The 21,312-nt window shown below is 44.8% G+C and overlaps 1 protein-coding gene across 10 annotated transcripts in view; it reads left to right on the top strand.

Moving 5' to 3' along the window:
• Gpatch8 (G-patch domain containing 8) overlaps nucleotides 1-14,095 on the top strand; it is a 67,945-nt gene extending 53,850 nt beyond the window's left edge. For all 10 annotated transcript variants that reach the window (XM_051158782.1, XM_051158784.1, XM_051158787.1 and 7 more), the window contains 2 exons: nucleotides 4,794-4,924; nucleotides 9,247-14,095. In XM_051158782.1, the coding sequence (XP_051014739.1) occupies nucleotides 4,794-4,924; nucleotides 9,247-13,129 (4,014 nt within the window). In that variant the 3' untranslated portion in view covers nucleotides 13,130-14,095. The remainder of the gene's footprint in view (nucleotides 1-4,793; nucleotides 4,925-9,246) is intronic.
• Nucleotides 14,096-21,312: the final 7,217 nt, after the last annotated feature.

Here is a 21,312-nt window from a genome sequence, read left to right as displayed (position 1 = left end):
CCGAGAGTCACATAGTGAAACTCTTTCTCCAAAGAAACAGGGGGTAGGGGAAAGGAAGAAAGGAAAGGAAAGAAAAGAAAAGAATTACTGGTTTGGTTTTTGAGACAGTGTCTTATTCTATGTGTAGCTGAGAATGGCCTCAAATTTAGAACAACCTTGCCTTAATCTCCCAATTACTGGGATTACAGGTGCTAGCTGCCATGACTAACTATAAAATTTCTAACCTTTCAGGAGCAAGTAAAATCTTTAAATGGTTCTTTTAGGCAAGAAATATAACTACTGTTAATGACATGTTAAGTTCAGGCATGTGCATGTCTTGAGTTTGATCCCTGTTACATAGGGAATTAAGTTTTTGTTCATTATTTTTATTGTTATTGGGTTAATTCTATGTAAGAGTAAGGAGTTCTTGACTTTTAGGCTTCTTATTTCTCTGAAGAGATAACCATTGGGAATAGATAGATGGGTTAGGGATTAAGAGTGCACTACGGAACTGAGCATGGTGGCACATACCTTTAATCCCAGCACTCAGAGGCAGAGGCAGCGGATCTACAAAGCAAGTCCAGGATGGCCAAGGCTACACAGAGAGACCCTGTCTCGAAAAACCAAAAAAAAAAAAAAAGAATGTACTATGGGCAGCTCACAGCTGCTTTGGTTTTTGTTTGTTTGTTTTGTATTTTGTTTTGGTTGGTAGATTGGTTTTTCAAGACAGGGTTTTTCTGTGTATCCCTGATTGTCCTGGAAATCACTTCTGTATACCAGGCTGTCCTTGAACTCAAGTGATACACCTGCCTCTACCTCCTGAGTGCTGAAGGAGTGCCCTACCATTGCCTCTCTCCTCCCCCCCAGTGTTTTGTCTCTGCATTTTGAGATTTTTTTTTTTAAGGGGGGTTTTCTTTAAATGGCAGTTAATTTGGGTGTGTGATGTTTTTACTTATTTGCAAGTTTTTTATATAATAAAGTTTATTTTAAAATAGTAGGTATGTAGTGGTAGCTCGCAGCTTTAGCCCCAGCATGAGGGAGGCAGAGGCAAGCTAGATCTCTGTGAGTTCCAGGACAGCCAGGGCTACACAGAGAAACCCTGGCCTAAAACACAAGCAAACAGGTAAGCAAACGAAGAATAGTAGTCTAAACAGTTATGACCTACTAGATGCTTTGTCATGAGTGACAAAATAATGAATAAATTCAAAACCAGCTTGGACAGTTTAGTGAGACTTTCTCAAAAGTAAAAAGAGGCCGAGGCTATGAAATACAAACTCAGTTGACTGTTGATTAGTGGATTGACCTAGGTCTTTCTGACTAAAGTTTTATACTTGTACCTTTCTGAAAGGCAGTAGCAGCTGTATTGAGAATAGGATCTGCAGTCATAGATGAGGACTAGGGCAAGGTGCTGACAGCGGAGAGTGCTATTCTGGGTTCTTAGGAGGGGGCAGGGTCAGCAGAGCCATGGTGAAGGGAATTGTTGACCTCAAGTGGGAAAGAGAGTTGTAGTCAGATAAGGGAAATAGTGTCTTAGCCCTTTGTTTTTGAGCCAGTGAGACAGCGCAGCAGATAAAGTGCTGCTGGCTAGCCTTGTGACACAGGTCAGTCCCTGGAACCCCAGGTCTGAGGGGAGTGCCAAGTCTTGCCAAGGCCTATACACACAAAAGCACAGTAAATAAATACACAAATAAATGATTGTTTTTAAAGAAAGGTATGTCTTCCTGCTTCCATCAGAATGTCACCATTGGAAGACTGGTGTGGGAGGGAGGTCTATACACTGTCTCTCAGACTGCACTAGACTTGTGAAGTTCCTGTTCTACCCTGTGAGGTAGAGTGGTGAAGGAGTACTTGCTAGAGTACCCAAGTACATTTGACCCCAAAGGAAGCTTGCACTTTAGATTTGTCTCCTTGACAACATTCTCTTTTGTCTCTCTCTGTATACTTGTGGCAGGACTTTTAGGTAGAATGTTGAGAATGCTGTAAGCTTGGCCCTATTCCTTCATCTTCAAGAATTAACAGAGCCAAGTGCGAAGGTCCACTCCCTTAATCCCTGCACTCAGGAGGCAGAGGCAAGTGGTTCTCTCTTAGTTCTAGACCAGCCAGGGCTATACAATGAGACCTTGTTTCGAAGATCAACAAAAGAAAAGAGAAGAGGAAGAAAACCTAATCCTCGTTCGACATGATGTGGAGGCTCCAGGCTTTGATAAAAACTATTTTTTTGAATAATGTTGCATAGCTCAACAAATACTTGCTGAAATCGATGGGATGTTTATAGGAAGTAAATAAATGACTGCATGTAGGACTTAATGAGGTTTATAGAGGAAAGGATAGCAGGTATGAGAAACACATTGCATTCTTTTTAAATTTTGGCAAGAAATCCTATTAAATGTTCAGGGGGGGTGGGGGCTGGGGATTTACCCATTAAAAAAAAGTGGCCCACTAGTCATGGTGAATCATTTCTGCCCCATCCCTCACAAAAGGAAAAGGTTGGAATTCATACTACTTAAAATAGTTGTTCCCGGGCAGGAGAGATGGCTCAGAGGTTAAGAGCACTGCCTGCTCTTCCAAAGGTCATGAGTCCAATTCCCAGCAACCACATGGTGGCTCATAACTATCTATAATAAGATCTGATGCCCTCTTCTGGCGTGCAGGTGTACATGCAGGCAAACTACAATATTAAATAAATGAATGAATGAATGAATAAATAAATAAATAAATAGCGGTGGCACAGGCCTTTAGTACCAGCACTTGGAAGGTAGAGGCAGGCGGATGGATGTGAATTTGAGACCAGCCTGGTCTACAAAGCATGTCCAAGGCTACACAGAGAAACCCTCTTTGGGGGAATGGGGGAGAGGGGGATGGGATTCTTAGCCAGGTGGTAGTGGTGTACACCTTTAATCCCAGCACTTGGGAGGCAGAGGCAGGCATCTCTGAGAATTCTAGGCCAGCCTAGTCTACAGAGTGAGTTCCAGGACAGCCAGGACTATACAGAAAAGCTCTGTCTCCAAAAAACAAAAAACTTGATCCTCGCTGAGCCTGGTGATGCAGGTGTGAAATTTCAGCTACTTGGAAGGCTGCAGCAGGAGTTCAAGGCCTGCCTGGGCCACAAAGTAAGGTGAGTCCAGGCAGCTCAGCGAGACCTTCTCTAAAAGTAAAAGAAGGTTGGGCATATAAATAGTTAATTGGTGAGCTTAGTATGAAAGAGGGAAAAAATTGAGTTTATAAAGATCTTAATATATGTGGGACTTAACAGCTTTGTTAGCTGTTGATTGAGTTCTCCAAAACAGACTCACTGCTTTTAGACAGCAGCAGTATTTCCTGAAGTTCTGTGACTGTTTCTCTTGAGGAAAATGACTGCAGAAAAAGAGAGGGTAGTTTGATTTATCTAGACATAAACTCTGTGTGTATGTGTGTGTGTGTGTGTGTGTGTGTGTGTGTATACGTACATGCATACATACGTACATGTACACACATGTGTGTTTTTGGGCTCTTTGCTTCTCCCTAACCCTTGTTGAGTGGATACTTTTGTCCCTAATTTTTCAGCATAATCGTTTGTAGATTGACTGAGAGCTTATGTAGTAATGCTTGCCTTATATTTTTTTTCTCTTCCACTCTTGTTTTATTTTATTTTATTTTTTCTTCTCTTTGTGATGTGACATTTTCAGCTGATGTTTTGAAAGCAAATCCTTCTAATTTGGGAGCCCAGATCACAAGAGTGAGTTTTTTCTATAGTGTCTTTAGCTGTATATCTTTTGTGTGTGTCTTCCCTTTTCTCTCAATCTAAAAGATTTGAAACAGATTTCATAAATATTAGGTAAGAAAATTCCTGTCTGTTGAACACCATGCCTTTCTAAAGCAATGTCCACTTTATATTGGGTTAACCCCCTTTTCTTGAGCTGTAGGGATAGCATGGTCTACTGGGTAGGCCTCACTTCCCTTTTTATGTTATGGAGTGTGTTGCACTGTCTTCATTGCAGATGAGTATGTCTGGGCTCTGTCACCAACCTGTCTCCTGACACTTCTTTCTTTGTTTTTTGTTTGTTTTGAGGGAAATTACAGAGTGGCTTCTGAAAACAAAGGCCCATTCTATTACTTGAATTTTAAGTAACAGAATCTTCAACTTTCCTGTAGTCTCCTTCTTCATCCCTGGTGTTCCTCTCAGGTCTATGAAGGAATGAAAAGCTACATAATTATTTTCATTTAAGCAGACTGGCTGGATGAAAGTGGTCAGGCTGAGTGTGAACATGCCAGGGTTGAAAGACGTCCCTGCTTTAATAGTTATAAGAAACCTCTGTTGGTACTAAAATCAGACAAAACCCTACACCTGCTTATGGTGGGGAAAGAAAGTATTTCTGTTTGCTCTGGTTCTGATAACCTCCCATGTAAGCTGTACATTGCTTTTTTTTTTTTTTTAGATCTTACACCTTGGGTAATTTTCTGTAACAACCTAACCCCTTTCTGTTCACTTCGGCCTGTGTTACTATACTTTATCTCACATTTGTTTGTCTGGTTCTGCATCCTGGAAGAGCAGGTGACTGGTCTCTTTCTTTCCAGTAGTCTAAAATTTGCGTGTTGCTTCTGAAATCACTTTGTTATGTACAGTAAGACAAATGGCATGTTGTCCTAATTACAAAATACGTATAGTTCAAGTGTCATGCTCAAAATAATCAGCCATGGTGTTTCTCATGAACATGGTAGGGTATGCCATGCTAGTGTTATAACATTGGTTGAGGATATAGTCTATAGTCTTTGCCTTTGCATCTGTATATTACTTAAAATCACTCATCTTCTGTTTCTTTCTTTCGTTAATTCAGAGATTAAAAGATCTCAAGCAGAGAGAATTTGCCCGAAATGTCTCTTCAAGATCCCGCAAAGATGAGAAGAAACAAGAAAAAGCCCTTCGGCGGCTCCATGAGTTGGCAGAGCAAAGAAAACAAGCTGAATGGTAGGGGAATTTCATGTCAGGAGTGTTCTGTGCATACGTAGAACCCTTAAGGTTTACCTTTATATACTTAAAATGATAATTCAAACACTGGATGTCTCATGCCTATAATCCTAGCACTTAGGCTGAGGAGGCAAGAGAATTGCTGCAAGATTGAAGCCAACCTGGACTTTTCTTTAGTATCCAGATTGGGGTGGGGGCTGTTGAGATGCCTCAGTGATGAGGCGCACTGACTGCTCTTGCAGAGGGTCCTGAATTGAAGTCTCAGCAACCTCTTGGTGGCTCACAACCAACTATAAAAGGATCTGATGCCCTCTTCTTGTGTGCAGGTGTACATGCAGGCAGAGCACTCATACATGAAAATAAAATAAAATCTTTAAAACATTTTTAAATTGGACTGGGTGTATACCTAAGTACTTACCTAAAGATACATAAAAGCCTAGGTTTGATCCCCAGCACCGCACAAGCATCTCGGCACATACCTGTAATCCCAGCACTCAGGAAGTAGAGGCAGGTGGACCAGAAGTACAGGGCTATCCTTAGTTATGTGGTGAGGCTGAGGTCATTCTGGTGGACAGCTGAGAATCTGTCTGAAAAGAAAAAGGAGAAAGGAAGGAAGCAGAGAACTGCACTTGGAGATGTTCTGAAGAGTGACTGACTTACTCCATTAAACACATCTAAAAGATGCCTAATAACACTTTGGAAATGAGTGATAAGTAAGTGGCACCACTGTTACCTATTCCAAGATCTCTAGTGCACCCTTGTAGAAAAGCACAGCACCTTACTTTACTGCTATAGTGTCCTAGCGCATGTATTCTGAGTCCAGGACTGTCACTGAACTGGGCCCTGCATATGCAGCATCGTTTATTTGTTGATGTGAGGTAACTATAACAGAACACAAATGTCTTCCCAGCTCTATCTACTTGGGTTCCGTCTTTGAACACCAATACCATGTATCTGCATTTTTGGCCCCCAAGTTGAATACAGCCCATAACTAGTGATCATCTAATTAATTTTCTTTAGTTACTGAGTTCAGAATTCAGGAAATGCCTATATAATCCATATATGGCAAGATAGGCAATAAACACTGGCTTTAAAACACCTTAGTAGTCCTGTTGTGAGAATCCTTGTTATAGGCTCGTTATTCTGAGCACCCAAATAATAAAATAATTTCTGTGTATTTGCTTTCTGTGCCTTCAGTCACCCAGTCAGCTATGATATAAAAATTGACAGGGGCCAACAGTGTGGCTCAGTAGATAGAGGTGCCAAGCCTGAAAACCTCAATTTAGTCCCAAAATCCACACAATAGTAGGAGAGGACCAACTTCTACAAGTTGTTCTCCAACTGCCACATATGTACCATGGCTTGTGTGCATTCCCACACATACAATTAATAAAATATAACAAGAATACATTACAAAGAAAAGTATAGGGCTGGAGAGATGGCTCAGAGGTTAAGAGCACCGACTATTCTTCCCGAGGTCCTGAGTTCAAATCCCAGCAACTACACGGTGGCTCACAAACATCTAAAATGTGATCTAATGCCCTCTTCTGACCTGCAGGTATACATGTAAGCAGAGCACTATACACTTGATCAAAATAAAAATAAAAAGAATCTTTAAAAAAGTAAAAAGAAAAGTATAGAAATAATTAATTAGTAAGTTTAAGTTGTGAGCTGTGTGTTTTAATGCCTAAAACCTGAATCATCCCTTTATTCAGTGTCTCCGTACTTCCTATTCATTGATGGAAAGAAAGAGTCCATTTTCCCATAACTTACATTATAGCACATTGTTATAACTCCTCTGTTCTTGTTAATCTTTTGGTGTGAAGGCTTATAAATTAAATTCTATCATAGTGTGTGCGTTTGTGTGGGTGCGTTTCAGTATAGTCCAGTGTCATATCCACTTGTGGTCTTCAGATGTCTACCATCATGACTCGAGTACTAATCTGTCACAAAACTAAAGCAGGAGTTTAGATGTCACCCAAGAGATAGGGAAGACTATTTAATTTCTAAAAATATATAATCACAGAGTAGTCCAGTAGAGGTTTCTATACATTTGAAGCTGTATATGATAATACATGCATGGAACCCCAGCCTGCTGGAGGCTGAGCAATGAGGACTGCCCTGTGGGTTTGTGGCCAGCCTGGGCTGTATAACCAGATCCTCAGAAACAGTATGTACCTTCCCCCCCCCCCCTGCCCCCCACCCCCTTCTCGAGACAGGGTTTCTCTGTGTAGTCTTGGCTGTCCTGGAGTCTCTTTGTAGACCAGGCTGGCATCGAACTCACAGTGATCTGCCTGCCTCTGCCTCTGCCTCCCGAGTGCTGAGATTAAAGGTGTGCGCCACCACACCCGGCCCCAATATGTACTTTTTTAAAATGAAAGTTGAGCCGACTGTGGTTGTGTATACCTTTAATCCTAACACACAGGAAGATCTCTGAGTTGGAGGTTAGCCTGGTATATGTAATTAGTTCTAGGCCAGGCAAGACTACATAGTGAGACCCTGTCTCAAAAATTAAAATAAAAATGAAATTTGAGACACTTGTCACCAGCTCTGTATTGTGGAAGGAAATAACCAACTCTCATACTACATCCACGGCATGGCGCAGATGACCACACATGCATGCAGGAAGGGAGAATTGTTCTTTTTGTTGGCTTGTTTTGATTTTTCGAGATGGGGTTCTCCTGTGTATGCCTTCCCATCTCGAACTTGTTTTGTAGACCAGACTGGCATCGAGCTCACAGAGATCCACTTGCCTCAGCCTCCCAAGTGCTAGAATTAAAGATGTGCACAACTGCCACCCAGCTTGCTTTGTTTGTTTTTGTTTTAATGTAAATTTGAAAGTGCAGGAAAAGTTAAAGCTTTTTCTTTAAATAAAAAATAGCCCTTTTTGTGGGGAGATATGTAAAGCAAGGTTTTACTTTGTTGTCTAGAATGAGCTACAACCTACTGCGTAGATTACTCCAACCTTGAATTCAGTAGCAATCTTTCTGTTTCTGCTTCCTAAGTACTGTGCTTGCAGGCTTATGCCACCCTGCCTTGCATAGTGCCTTTGGAATGGTTGTGCATCCACATAGGTGATTGTATGCCAATTGGTAAGATGATACAATAAGGAAGAACATTGGAGCTGGGTGTGGTGGCGCACGCCTTTAATCCCAGCACACCGGAGGCAGAGGCAGGCAGACCTCTGTGAGTTTGAGGCCAGCCTGGTCTACAAAGCAAGTCTAGGACAGCCAAGGCTACACAGAGAAACGCTGTCTACAAAAACAGAAACAACAAACAAATAAGATTGGAAGGAGTGAGATGGCTCAGTAGGTAAAAGTTCTGGTGACCAAGACTAATAACCCAAGTTCAAATCCCAGAATTCACATGGTAGATGGGGAGAACAAGCTCTATCTAACCTGTGTACAGGCCATTGGCATACACTGCCCCCAACGCACGATAAATAAATACATGTAATCTTGAAAGTGGACAGGTTGCTCAATAGTTAAAAGCACCAGATATTCTTCCAGAGGATCTGGATTCAATTTCCAGCTCACAGCCTTCTATAACTCCAATTCCAGGGCATGCACTGCTCTGACCTCCAAAGGCAATAATTGCACTGCCTCCATGTACACCTGCAGGCCAGAAGAGGGCATCAGATGCCTTTATAGATGGTTGTGAGACACCAAATGCTTTTGGGGAATTGACCTCAGAACCTCTGGAAGAGCAGCAGCCAGTGCCCTTTAACTGCTGAGCCATCTCATCAGCTTCAAGAAAAATTTATTTATTTATTTATTTATTTTTTTTTTTTAAGAAAAATTTAATTATTTTTAAAAAAAAAGGTTGATAACAGATGAAAGCAGATGGTATTGAATTGTGAGATGGTATGGTAAAGAACTTGAGTTATATGATCAGCCTTTTTATAGGATAAAAAGCTTAAAAAGTAGTCATCACTAACTGCCTTTGGGAATTTAGCTTGATATTTTAATCAAATGAACCTTTGCCTAGCTCTTCTCAACAAGTTCCATTCATGAACACATTGCTAGGGACCAGCTACTTGTGTCTTGGAGACCTACCCATGATGATGAATGTAGGGACATAAAAGAGGCTATTTCATAAGATATATAACTCTGCTGGGTGTGGTGGCGCACGCCTTTAATCCCAGCACTAAGTAGGCAGAGGCAGGTGGATCGATATGAGTTCAAGGCCAGCCTGGTCTACAAAGTGAGTCTAGGACAGCCAAGGCTACACAGAGAGACCCTGTCTCGAAAAACAAACAAACAAAAAAAGATATCTAACTCTATCCCTGTCTTTGATTTCTCCCTTTCTGAACCACTGTGTAGTGCACCTGGAAGCGGTCCCATGTTCAGACCAACCACAGTGGCTGTAGATGAAGATGGCGGTGATGAGGATAAAGATGAATCATCAACAAACAGTGGTGCAAACGCCATTTCTTCTTGTGGCCTTGGATCTGATGTCTCAACAGATAAAGGGGGCCCCTTCACTGCAATACAGATCACTAATACCACTGGACTGTCACAGGCTCCTGGGTTAGCCTCCCAAGGTATCAGCTTTGGCATTAAGAATAATCTGGGGCCCCCACTGCAAAAATTGGGAGTATCATTTTCCTTTGCCAAGAAGGCTCCCGTCAAACTTGAATCAATAGCATCAGTTTTCAAGGACCATGCAGAGGAAGGGACATCTGAAGATGGAACGAAAGCTGATGAGAAGAGTTCTGACCAAGGAGTGCAGAAGGTGGGAGATCTTGATGGGAGTGCTAACCTTGATGGAAAGAGAGAAGATGAAGACCCTCAGGATGGGGGATCCCTTGCCTCAACACTATCCAAGTTAAAAAGGATGAAGCGGGAAGAAGGAGCTGGGGCTACAGAGCCAGAATATTACCACTATATCCCCCCAGCACACTGCAAAGTCAAACCTAACTTTCCCTTCTTACTCTTTATGAGAGCCAGTGAACAAATGGAAGGTGACCATAGTACACACTCAAAGAATGCCCCAGAGAACAAGAAAAGCAGTTCTCCCAAGCCTAAAGGCTGCATTAGGGTGGCAGCAGCAAGCCAAGGAGCAGAAAAGGCAGCTAGTGAAGTTTCTGAGCGGCAAAAGGAAACCTCTGTGGCTGGGCCTTCAGAAGCTGGAGGCAAAACTGAGACAAAGAAAAGCTCAGGAGGGGGCTTAGGTGTGCAGAGTGCTGAGAGTCAGGAGAGCCCAGAGAGCCAGATGTGTGAATCCAACCCTAAAGAAGTTCCTCAGGCCACCCCAGCAGCAAAAGCAGGCCAGGGGCCCAAGCATTCCACTGGCCCCTTCTTTCCAGTTTTGAGCAAGGATGAAAGCACTGCCCTCCAGTGGCCATCAGAACTATTAATCTTCACCAAAGCAGAGCCCTCCATTTCCTACAGTTGTAATCCTTTATACTTTGACTTCAAACTTTCAAGAAACAAAGACGCTAAAGCTAAAGGAACAGAAAAGCCAAAAGACACTGGAGGCTCCTCAAAGGATCATCTCGACAGCCTTGAGCCTAGAGAGCCAAACAAACGCAAGGGGGGGGAGCAGAGTGTTGTGCACTCCTCAGAAAGCAGAGTGGACGAGTCTGCTGCGGGGGCTGCCTGTAGCAGCCTGAACAAGCAGGAGCCTATGGGTAGCCACGGGTCAGAAACTGAAGACACCGGAAGAAGCCATCCTAGCAAGAAAGAATCATCAGGCAAGTCTCACAAACACAAAAAGAAAAAGAAACACAAAAAATCCAGTAAGCACAAACGTAAACACAAGGCTGACGCGGAAGAGAAGGGCTCGAAGGCCGAGTCTGGGGAGAAGTCTAAGAAGCGCAAGAAACGGAAACGGAAGAAGAACAAATCATCAGCCCCAGCTGATTCTGAACGAGGACCGAAGCCAGAGCCTCCTGGAAGTGGCAGCCCTGCACCAAGGCGCCGGCGCCGAGCTCAAGATGATTCCCAGCGGAGATCCCTCCCTGCTGAAGAAGGAAACAGTGGCAAGAAGGATGGTGGTGGAGGTGGGAGCAGCTCTCAAGATCACAGCGGAAGGAAACACAAAGGTGAGCCTCCAGCTTCATCCTGCCAGCGGAGATCTGGCACCAAACACAGCAGCCGGTCTAGCCATCGAAACCAACCCAGTAGTGGAGATGAGGAGAGTGATGATGCTTCTTCACATAGGCTGCACCAGAAGTCTCCATCTCAGTATAGTGAGGAGGAGGAGGAAGAAGAGGAGGAAGATGAAGATTCGGGCAGTGAGCATTCTCGTAGCCGTTCTCGATCTGGCCGTCGCCATTCCTCACACCGTTCCTCCCGGCGTTCTTATTCAAGCAGCTCTGATGCGTCTTCAGACCAGAGCTGCTACAGTAGACAACACAGTTACTCTGATGATAGCTATAGTGACTATAGCGACCGATCACGAAGGCACTCCAAGCGCTCTCATGATTCAGATGATTCAGACTATGTCAGCTCTAAACACAGGTCCAAACGACATAAATACTCATCATCTGATGATGACTATAGCCTCAGTTGCAGCCAGTCCAGAAGCCGATCTCGGAGTCATACTAGGGAGCGATCAAGATCCCGGGGCCGAAGCCGTAGTAGCAGTCGAAGCCGCAGTCGAAGCAAGAGAAGTCGCAGCACCACAGCCCACAGCTGGCAGCGAAGCCGAAGTTATAGCAGGGACCGGAGCTGTAGTACCAGGAGCCCTTCCCAGAGATCAGGCTCCAGAAAGGGATCGTGGGGTCATGAGAGCCCAGAGGAGAGGCGCTCTAGCCACCGGGATTTCATCCGTTCTAAGATCTACCGCTCTCAGTCTCCCCACTATTTCCGATCAGGTCGGGCCGAAGGTCCTGGAAAGAAAGAAGATGGCAGAGGAGATGATAGTAAAGGAGCAGGCCTTCCCTCCCAGAATAGCAACCCTGGCCCAGGAAGGGGATCAGAGAGTGACTGCAGCCCTGAAGATAAGAATTCTGTTACTGCCAGACTGCTACTAGAGAAGATCCAGTCCAGGAAAGTGGACAGGAAACCCAGTGTGTGTGAGGAGGTGCTGGCCACCCCTAATAAGGCTGGGCTCAAGTACAAGAACCCCCCACAAGGTTACTTCGGGCCTAAGCTCCCCCCTTCTCTTGGTAATAAGCCTGTCCTTCCACTGATAGGGAAGCTTCCAGCCACCAGGAAGCCCAGTAAGAAATGTGAAGAGTCTGGCTTGGAAAGGGGTGAAGAGCAGGAACAGTCAGAGCCAGAAGAAGGGTCCCCTGGGGGTAGTGATGCCCCATTTGGCCATCAGTTCTCCTCAGAGGAAACAGCTGGGCCCTTATCAGACCCTCCCCCAGAAGAGCCAAAGTCTGAGGAAGCTACTGCTGATCACTCTGTGGCTCCACTAGGCACCCCAGCACACACTGACTGCTACCCTGGCGATCCAGCCATCTCCCATAACTACCTCCCTGACCCCAGTGATGGGGATACCCTGGAGTCTCTGGATAGTGGCAGCCAACCAGGCCCTGTGGAATCCAGCTTGCTGCCTATAGCCCCAGACCTTGAGCACTTCCCCAATTATGCACCTCCCAGTGGGGAACCTAGTATTGAATCAACCGATGGGACTGAAGATGCTTCATTGGCTCCTCTAGAGAGCCAGCCCATCACCTTCACCCCTGAGGAGATGGAGAAGTACAGCAAGCTCCAGCAGGCTGCACAGCAACACATCCAGCAGCAGCTTCTGGCCAAACAAGTAAAGGCCTTTCCAGCCTCAACAGCCCTAGCGCCAGCCACACCAGCCCTGCAGCCTATCCACATTCAGCAGCCAGCCACGGCTTCTGCCACCTCCATCACAACTGTCCAGCATGCCATCCTGCAGCACCATGCTGCAGCCGCCGCCGCCGCCATTGGCATTCACCCTCATCCTCACCCTCAGCCACTCGCCCAAGTACATCATATTCCCCAGCCCCATCTGACCCCTATTTCCTTGTCCCACCTCACCCACTCGATTATCCCTGGCCACCCTGCCACCTTTCTTGCTAGCCACCCTATCCATATAATTCCTGCTTCAGCTATCCATCCTGGGCCCTTCACCTTTCACCCTGTCCCACACGCTGCCCTCTACCCTACCCTGCTTGCTCCACGGCCTGCTGCTGCAGCTGCCACTGCCCTTCATCTTCACCCACTACTTCACCCCATCTTCTCAGGTCAGGACCTGCAGCACCCTCCCAGCCATGGTACTTGAGTTGGGAGTTGTAAGCCTAAGTTGAGCCAGGGAAGGTGACCTATTCTTCCCTTGGGGGTGTTGAGCCATTTATACCAGCAACTGAAAGCTGGAACGGGCAGTGTCTTGACAGCCAAAGAAATGAGTTTTGGCTTGCAGGGATGGATTAGGTTTGAGGTTTGCTTTGGGTTTACTATCAGGGATATTTCACCCCTTTCTATTAGTCCCTCCTCCTGTGTTTCTAAGCTAGGGAACACCAGTAAGTGCTACCCACACTCCTCTGCAGCAACTTCTCCTTCCTCCCTCCACTTTCTAATTCTCTGCTCTTCCCCCTCTGTAAGTTTAAAACATTTTCCTCCTCTAATGGGTCGTCACCAAAGCACTTGCCATGGGTCCATCTGGTCCTGCCTTCTCAGTGCCACGACGAAGGCCAGGCTGTCTCTCCAGCTGTGAAAATGCCACCACTTTGGGCAGTGTCTTTGACCATCCCTTGGTGACATGTTATCCCAAGCCAGGTGGAAGAGGGAGTCTAACCTGGAACCAAAAGCAACTCAGGCTGCAATTTGATCCACTTTGCTTACAAACAGAGCCACACATCTGGCACTACTGTCCTCATGCCCCTCATCCCAGAAGAGGCATCTACATATCCCAGAAAAGATCCTATCATGAGTAGAAGCTATTCAATGGAACATAGGGTCACCCATGTGCTTCCCAGAAAGGAGCTCTGTGTCTGAAGGGTATATTCTGTTATGTTGATGTTTTCTTCTTAATTTATAGGATTTTTAAATGTAAAATTGCACTGAACTCTATAAACGTAAATGCTGCTTTTTGTAGCCCATATTAAAAAGGTTCCGTATTTGTAGTATACTGCAATAATATTTTTACATCCAGCTCTTTAAGTGATCCTTGTTCTGGTGGCTTTCTGTAAATATGTTTGCCCTAGTTGAATTAAACTTAAAGGTTATAAAGACAAAAATAAAAAATAAAGTATTTGTTTTCTGCTAGATGCAAAAATGACTAAGCATGTATATTTTATCAAGTTCCTGTATTTTTTGAAGTTAAGGATTATAACAATGTTAAAACTTCCCTGCCCCCAAAGTGTTAAGTTATTTGCAGTAATTGGTTTGTCCTGCACTGGGTTTTTGAGTTAATGAGCAGCACACCACTGCAGGGTCAGGAGGATGCTCAGTTGCAGTGGCCCATGGAGGAGGGGAGGATTGGTTCAACAGCTTTATTCTCTGGAAGCAGTGACACTCACGACTGTCTGAGAAGAGGGACCCTTTGGTTTCTCTGGGTTGCTTGTTCCGGGCAGTCTTATTTGCCTTCCTAGTATTTAGCCCCCTCTGACAATTTTTTTAATGTGCCTTTTGGGTTGGCTAGAAACTAAAATAGAAGTAGACCAGAGGATAATAGAGTTGGGACAGTTTTCTCCTCTTTTTGTTGGGGTGACCACAGTTGCAGATATTTCAAGGTCCTTGGCTTCACAGGCCTATGCCCTCTGCCCAGCTTGATTTCAGCAGTAGAGGTTCCTTTTTTTTTTTTTTTTTTTTTTCTTTTCTCCCCCTTCTTTCTTTTCTCCCATGACACTGACCAGAAGAAGTGCATCCAGCTGTCTCCCCCTTTTGCCTTCACCCAGGCTCTCAGCCCTAGCTAACACTGACCCAAAGGTGCTTGTAATGCAGTCTCATCTCCTTTGTTCTCTTCTTGTGACTAGAACTGGTTAAGCAGTCAACTGACAGATAAACCCCACTGGCCTAGGCCGAGGTTCTCTTATTCACGCCTTCTCAGATCCCCAAAAGGAAGAGGCTTTGTTATGAGGCACCTGGCTGAGCCCCTCCCACCTGCTCAGTGTTCCTTGTCTCATTCACAAGTATAGCTTTTTGGATAACCAGTCCTGGAAAAATGAGATCATTTGTTTGAAGTGAAGGGACTCATTTTCCTTGCTTTCGGCCCGTGTAAATATTTAAATAAGACAGTATTAACATTTTGTGCTGCTTCCTCTTAGGTTGTAGATGGAGCCGTGCTCTGGCCACTTCTCTGCCTTCCTGGAGGCAGTTTTCTTTAACTTCCAGAATAGTAATTTTAAAACTTAGGGGGGAAAAACAAAATAGCCTATCCTTACAAGCATAACAGATTGTATTAACTCTATCACATGATAGAGATACGTATGCTGTACAATGAGGGAAAGGAACTTTCTAATAAACCGATGCTTTGTGGAAACTCAGCAGAGTCTGTTGTGATTGCTGCTTCTTTTGCTCAGGCTGGGGCAGGTGGGGGTGTGGGTTATAAACAGACCCCTGTTGGAAGTTATCAAATAACAGATTCTTGTAGGCTAGAGCTCAGGTTGCCCAGGGATCAGGATTTACCTCAAGAGGAAAATTTCTGTGTGTTTTTCCCAGTCTTAGGCACATGCCTGGTCTTTTACCTATAGGCTTGAGCTACTACCCTCAACCCTTGAACCTCCACTATGATGCTGGAGTGCCTCCTCCTGGCCCATGAGCCTTAAGCCAGCACAAGCCTTCATGCACACCAAGAAATCACCACATCAGGACAGGGAGAACTGACATGGAAGCCATCCAGTGACGGCTTCCCTCTTCTCAGGCCTTCAGTGCTAAGTGATGTCTGTTCCCTCCCTTCTTTGGATTTTGTTGTATGCTTGGAAGATCTGTGCTCTAAGAAACAGTTTAAATGAAAAGTAAATTTCTGAGAGGAAGGTGGCAAGTGGAAAAGACAGGTATGCACAGCCTGTGCAGTGTGAAGTCCATTGGTTCTGAGGAGGGCTCAGCCATCTAGTCTCCCCCCCCACCACCACCCGAAGAGAGCACGAGAGCACCACGTCAATCGCCATCTAGTCTTTTGTTGGTTTTGTTTTGTTTTTTGAGACTCTTTGTAGACCAGTAGACCAGGCTGTCCTGGAACCCACAGAGATCCGCCTGCCTCTGCCTCCTGAGTGTTTGAAACATGGATGTGCACCCTCTTTTACACTCTTGATGACTGACTAATGGAAACATTGTCAACTGTTTCTCTTGTTACCACAGAAAGCTCCACCTCACCCATACCAACTCATAGATGATAACTGCAGCATTTTCCTGCCTGGCTTCTCTGATTAGGATCTAACTCCCTGCCCCATGTAAGCCTTCCAGCTTTTCAGAACCCAAGTACCATTCATTTTATGTCCACTACTTCCAGTAAAATTGTAAGCCTTGAGAAGATAAGCTAATTCTTTTATTCTGTTTTGTTTTTTGTTTTCAAGACTGTTTCTCTGTGTAGCCTTGGCTGTCCTGGACTCAATTTGTAGAACTCGAACTCACAGAGAGAGGCCTGCTTTTGCCTCCTCCCCTAGTGCGGGATTACAGATGTGTGCCTCCACATCCGGCTGACACTAATTCTTCTCTCTCCTTTAACAACAATTAAAAAAAACAACAACAACAACTTCCGGCACTCTATATTACCTTGGTCAGTGCAGGCAATGATAGAAGCCTGGTGGTTGCTGATCAACTGAAGCCTCGGCAGAATGGGGCCACTGAGGGATTCTGGGGCCACTGGGCTAATGGAATAGTAAAGTGGCCATATTACCAGTCCTCAACCTACTTTCAGTAAGAAGATAGCCCAGTTTGAACACCAAAAGACTCAGTCCTCCCCCACGTGTTTTAGTTAATGGTAGCACAGTCTGCCAGCCAGCCAAGGACCAGCCCTCTGGATTACGTTTGACCACTTCTGGGTACTGATTCTGTTCTTAGCTGCTGGTTTTTTCTCTTGGCTTTTGGAGACAGCCTTGCTGTGTCACCTTGGATGGTGTTGGCTTGCTGTGTAGATGTATCATCTTGCCGTTTCATCCTCTCAGTTGATGGATTATAGTCTGTCACTCTGCCCATCTGTGCTGTTTTACTCTTACCATCAGTACCTGGCTCAGGCATCCCCACCTTTAACCCAGCATGCTGCCCTACCACAAAGTCCTCTTCTAGCCACTGGCAGCCAGTGTAACAGCTCGGGCTGTCCTAGACTCAACATTATTGGTAGGCTAGCCTTGATCTCACAGAGATCCGCCTACCAAGTGCTGGGATCAAAGGCATGTGCATATTCTAAATTGGAACCCAGCTCTTTATTGAATCTGTCATAGGGTTTCTACTGCTGTGATGAAACACCTAGACCAAAGCAAGTTGGGGGGGAATGGATTTCCACAGTTCATCATGAAAGGGAATCAGACTTTCTGTTCATGCAGGGCAGGAAACTGAAGTCAGGAGCTGATGCAGAGGCCATGGAGGGTTGCTACTTAACAGGCTTGCTCAGCCTGCCTTTTTTTTTTTTTTTTTTTTTAAGATTTATTGATTTATTATTGTGTATACAGTACTCTGAATGTACTCCTGCAGGCTAGAAGAGAGCATCAGATCACATTATGCATCAACCACATAGCGGTTGTGAGCCACTATGTGGTTGCTGGGAATTGAACTCAGCACCTCTGGAGGAGCGGTCAGTGCTCCTAACCTCTGAACTGTCTCTCCAGCCCCCAGATCAGCCTGCGTTTTTGGTTTTGGTTTGGTTTTTTGAGACAGGGTTTCTCTGTGTAACAGCTCTAGCTGTCCTGGAACTCTCTGTATGCCAGGCTGGCTTCAAACTCACAGAGATCCTCCTGCCTCTGCCTCTGAAGTGCTGGGATTAAAGGCATGTGCCACCACTGCCCAGCTGCCTGCTTTCTTTTTTTTTTTTTTTTTTTTTTTTTTTTTTTTTTTTTTTTTTGGTTTTTCGAGACAGGGTTTCTCTGTGTAGCCTTGGCCATCCTGGACTCACTTTGTAGACCAGGCTGGCCTCGAACTCACAGCGATCCGCCTGCCTCTGCCTCCCGAGTGCTGAGATTAAAGGCATGCGCCCCATGCCCGGCACTAAAGATTTATTTCTTTATTATTATGTATACAATGCTCTGCCTGCATGTGCACCTGCAGGTCAGAAGAGGGCATCAGATCACATCATAGATGGTTGTGAGCCACCATGTGGTTGCTGGGAATTGAACTCAGGACCTCTGGAAGAGCAGACAGTGCTCTTAACCGCTGAGCCATCTCTCCAGCCCCTGCTTTCTTATAGAACCCAGGCCTGCCAGCCTAAGGATGCCACCACCCATAATGGACTGGGCCCTCCCTCATCAAGCACTCATTAAGAAAAAGCCCTACAGGCTTGACTACAGCCTGATCTTATGGAGGCTTTTCTTTTTTTTCAATGGAGTCATTTTTTTTCTTTAACGTTTCCTTCTCTTAAGGCTTTAGCTTGTGTCAAATTGACAAAACTAGCCAGCACAACCTCATTCCTAATTTATTTTATTTTGTACTTGAATGCTAGCAAGCATATGTAGGTCAGAGGACTTGGTTCTCCTACCTCCTTATACAATCTGAGAATGGAACTCACATAATCTAGCCCACAAGCAATTGCCTCTGCCCCTACTGAGCCATTTTGCTAAACCTGGTGATTCAATCTTTTATTTCCTAACTTTTGTTTTTGTTTTTTAGAGACAGGGTTTCTCTGTGTAGCCTTGGCTGTCCTAGACTCACTTTGTAGACCAGGCTGGCCTCAAACTTACAGCGATCCACCTGCCTCTGCCTCCCAAGTGCTGGGACTAAAGACGTGTACCACCACACCCGGCTTATTTCCTAACTTTTAAAATCTTTAGATAGCTGGGCATGTTGACACACACTTTTAATCCCAGCACTCAGGAAGCAATGGCAAGCATATCTCTTGAATTCCAGACCAGTCTGGTCTGCATAGCAAAACCCTGTCTCCAAAATCCTTAGGTATAGAAAAATGAAATAATCTTTCTATATTAATTAATACAGTAAATTATTACAGTAGCAGTCTAACCAGCTAGTTCCCCAACGATTGACATAGAGAGACTATGATTAGAGGACATTTAAGGTTCTCCATCTCTGATGGGTTGAAGTTCAAATTCCTTAGTGTACCCTCCAGTGATGTGAGTCCCTCCCCATCCACTTTTCCTGCCCTCATACGGCATCTGCCCCTATGAGCGTTCTTCACTTAGTCCTCTTACCCTTTCTTTCTTTCTTTTTTTTTTTTTTTTTTTGGGGGGGGGTGTTTCGAGACAGGGTCTCCCTGTGTTAGCCTTGGCTGTCCTAGACTCACTTTGTAGATCAGTCGGCCTCAAACTTACAGCGATCCACCTGCCACTGCCTCCCAAGTGCTGGGATTAAAGGTGTGCGCCACCACGCCCGGCTTTCTTACCCTTTCTTATTCCTGAGCTCCGTCCTGCTCTCGTGGCTTGCAGTGCTAACAGGACGAAGCAGCCTGTGTCTGACTCCTACTTCTGCTGCCATTTGGCATTCCACACACACAGACAGTTTACCCAGAATCCTGCTAGGTTTTGCCCTTAAGAAATAGTCCAAGTAGTATCCATTTCCTAGAGCTGCTTCTTCATTTCCATTCTCCGAGGAATACTTGCTGTTCCTGGTAGCAGTCCTGAATGTTCTGGGCTTTATTGTCTCTGGGCTAAGCTGAGGAACCTTCACCTGATCTCTCTGTAGCCGTTATACCATGAACAGAAAAAGGATTCGTCTAAAACTCTGGTGCGTGGAGCTAAAGAGATGGTTCGGCAGTTGAGAGCAGATCCAGAGTCAGTTCTCTGCACCCATATCAGACAGTTCATAGCTGCTTATAACTCCAGTTCCAGGTGATCCAATCCCTTCTGGCCTTCATGACACCTGTACACACGTTTCAGATAAGCACACATATACAAATAACACATCTTTTTTTTTTTTTTTTTTTTTTTTTGAGACACGGTTTCTCCATGTTGGCCTTGGCTGTTCTGGACTCACTTTGTAGACCAGGCTGGCCATCCGCCTGCCTTTGTCTCCTGAGCACTGGGATTAAAGGCGTGTGCCACCACACCCGGCGAATAACACATCTTTAAAAAAAAAGCCAAACTAGTCACCAGGTGTGGTGGAGGCGCACACATTTAATCCCAGCATTCAGTAGGCAGAGGCAGGTGACTCTCTATGAGTTCGAGGCCAGTCTGGTCTACAGAGTAAGTCCAGGACAGCCAAGGCTACACAGAGAAACCCTGTCTCGAAAAACCATAACCAAAACAAAACAAAACCAACAGTCAAAAAGCAGGCTTTCAGTACCCACACTTGGGAAACAGAGGCTTTGGGTTTAATGTAAACCTCATCTACATGGTGAGTTCCAGGATAGCGAGAGGTACACAGAGAAATCCTGTCTTGAAAAACAACCAAACCAAACCAAAACTACTCTAGTGCTTAAACCAGGGTTAGTGATGGTCTTCTTGTCATCTCATTACTACAGGGCTAGAGGCAGGAAGATCAGAAGTTTAAGTCCAACTTGGCCTAAATGAGACCCTTTTTTTTTTTTTTTTTTTTTTTTTTTTTTTTTTTTTTGCTGTAAACACATGAGACAGTTTATTGGAGAAGCTCTAGGTCGACACATATCTCACGCAGGAGACAGAGGGAGACCCTTATTTTTATTTTTATTTTTTTATTTTTTATTTTTTTATTTATTTATTTATTTATTTATTTATTTATTTTTTGGTTTTTCGAGACAGGGTTTCTATATGTAGCCTTGGCTGTCCTAGACTCGCTTTGTAGACCAGGCTGGCCTCAAACTCACAACGATCTGCCTGCCTCTGCCTCCCGAGTGCTGGGGATTAAAGGCGTGCGCCACCACCTCCCGGCAAGACCCTTATTTTTAAAAAGGCCCAAAAGAGGACTAGAGAGATGGCTCAGAGGTTAAGAGCACTGACTGTATCCGGTTGTGGTGGTGCACGCCTTTAATTCTAGCACTTAGGAGGCAGAGGCAGGCAGATCACTGAGTTTATTTATTTATTTATTTATTTATTTTTTTTTTTCCCTTTTGAGACAGGTTTTCTCTGTGTAGCCTTGGCTGTCCTGGGGTAGCTTTGTAGACCAGGCTGGCTGGGAACTTGCAGTGATCCGCCTGCCTCTGCCTCCTAAGTGCTGGGATTAAAGAAGTGTGCCACCACCGCCCAGCTAAAAATTTTTTAAAAGCAAAACAACTACAATGTGGTAGCAGCTCATATTGCACTACACAGAATACACATACCAGCAATGCAAGAACCACTCAGTTGAAGACAGTGGGAAGACCGAGGGTTGCAGATGCTGGTATATGCATTGCATACCAATCAGAAACCTGGCAGTGGGAACACACCAGTGAAGAAAGCCCTGAATAAA

Source organism: Acomys russatus, chromosome 16 (genome assembly GCF_903995435.1).
Source record: "Acomys russatus chromosome 16, mAcoRus1.1, whole genome shotgun sequence".
Taxonomy (NCBI): Eukaryota; Metazoa; Chordata; class Mammalia; order Rodentia; family Muridae; genus Acomys; species Acomys russatus.
Note: the sequence above shows the minus strand (reverse complement) of the source record. Positions and strands in the feature narration are given on the sequence as shown.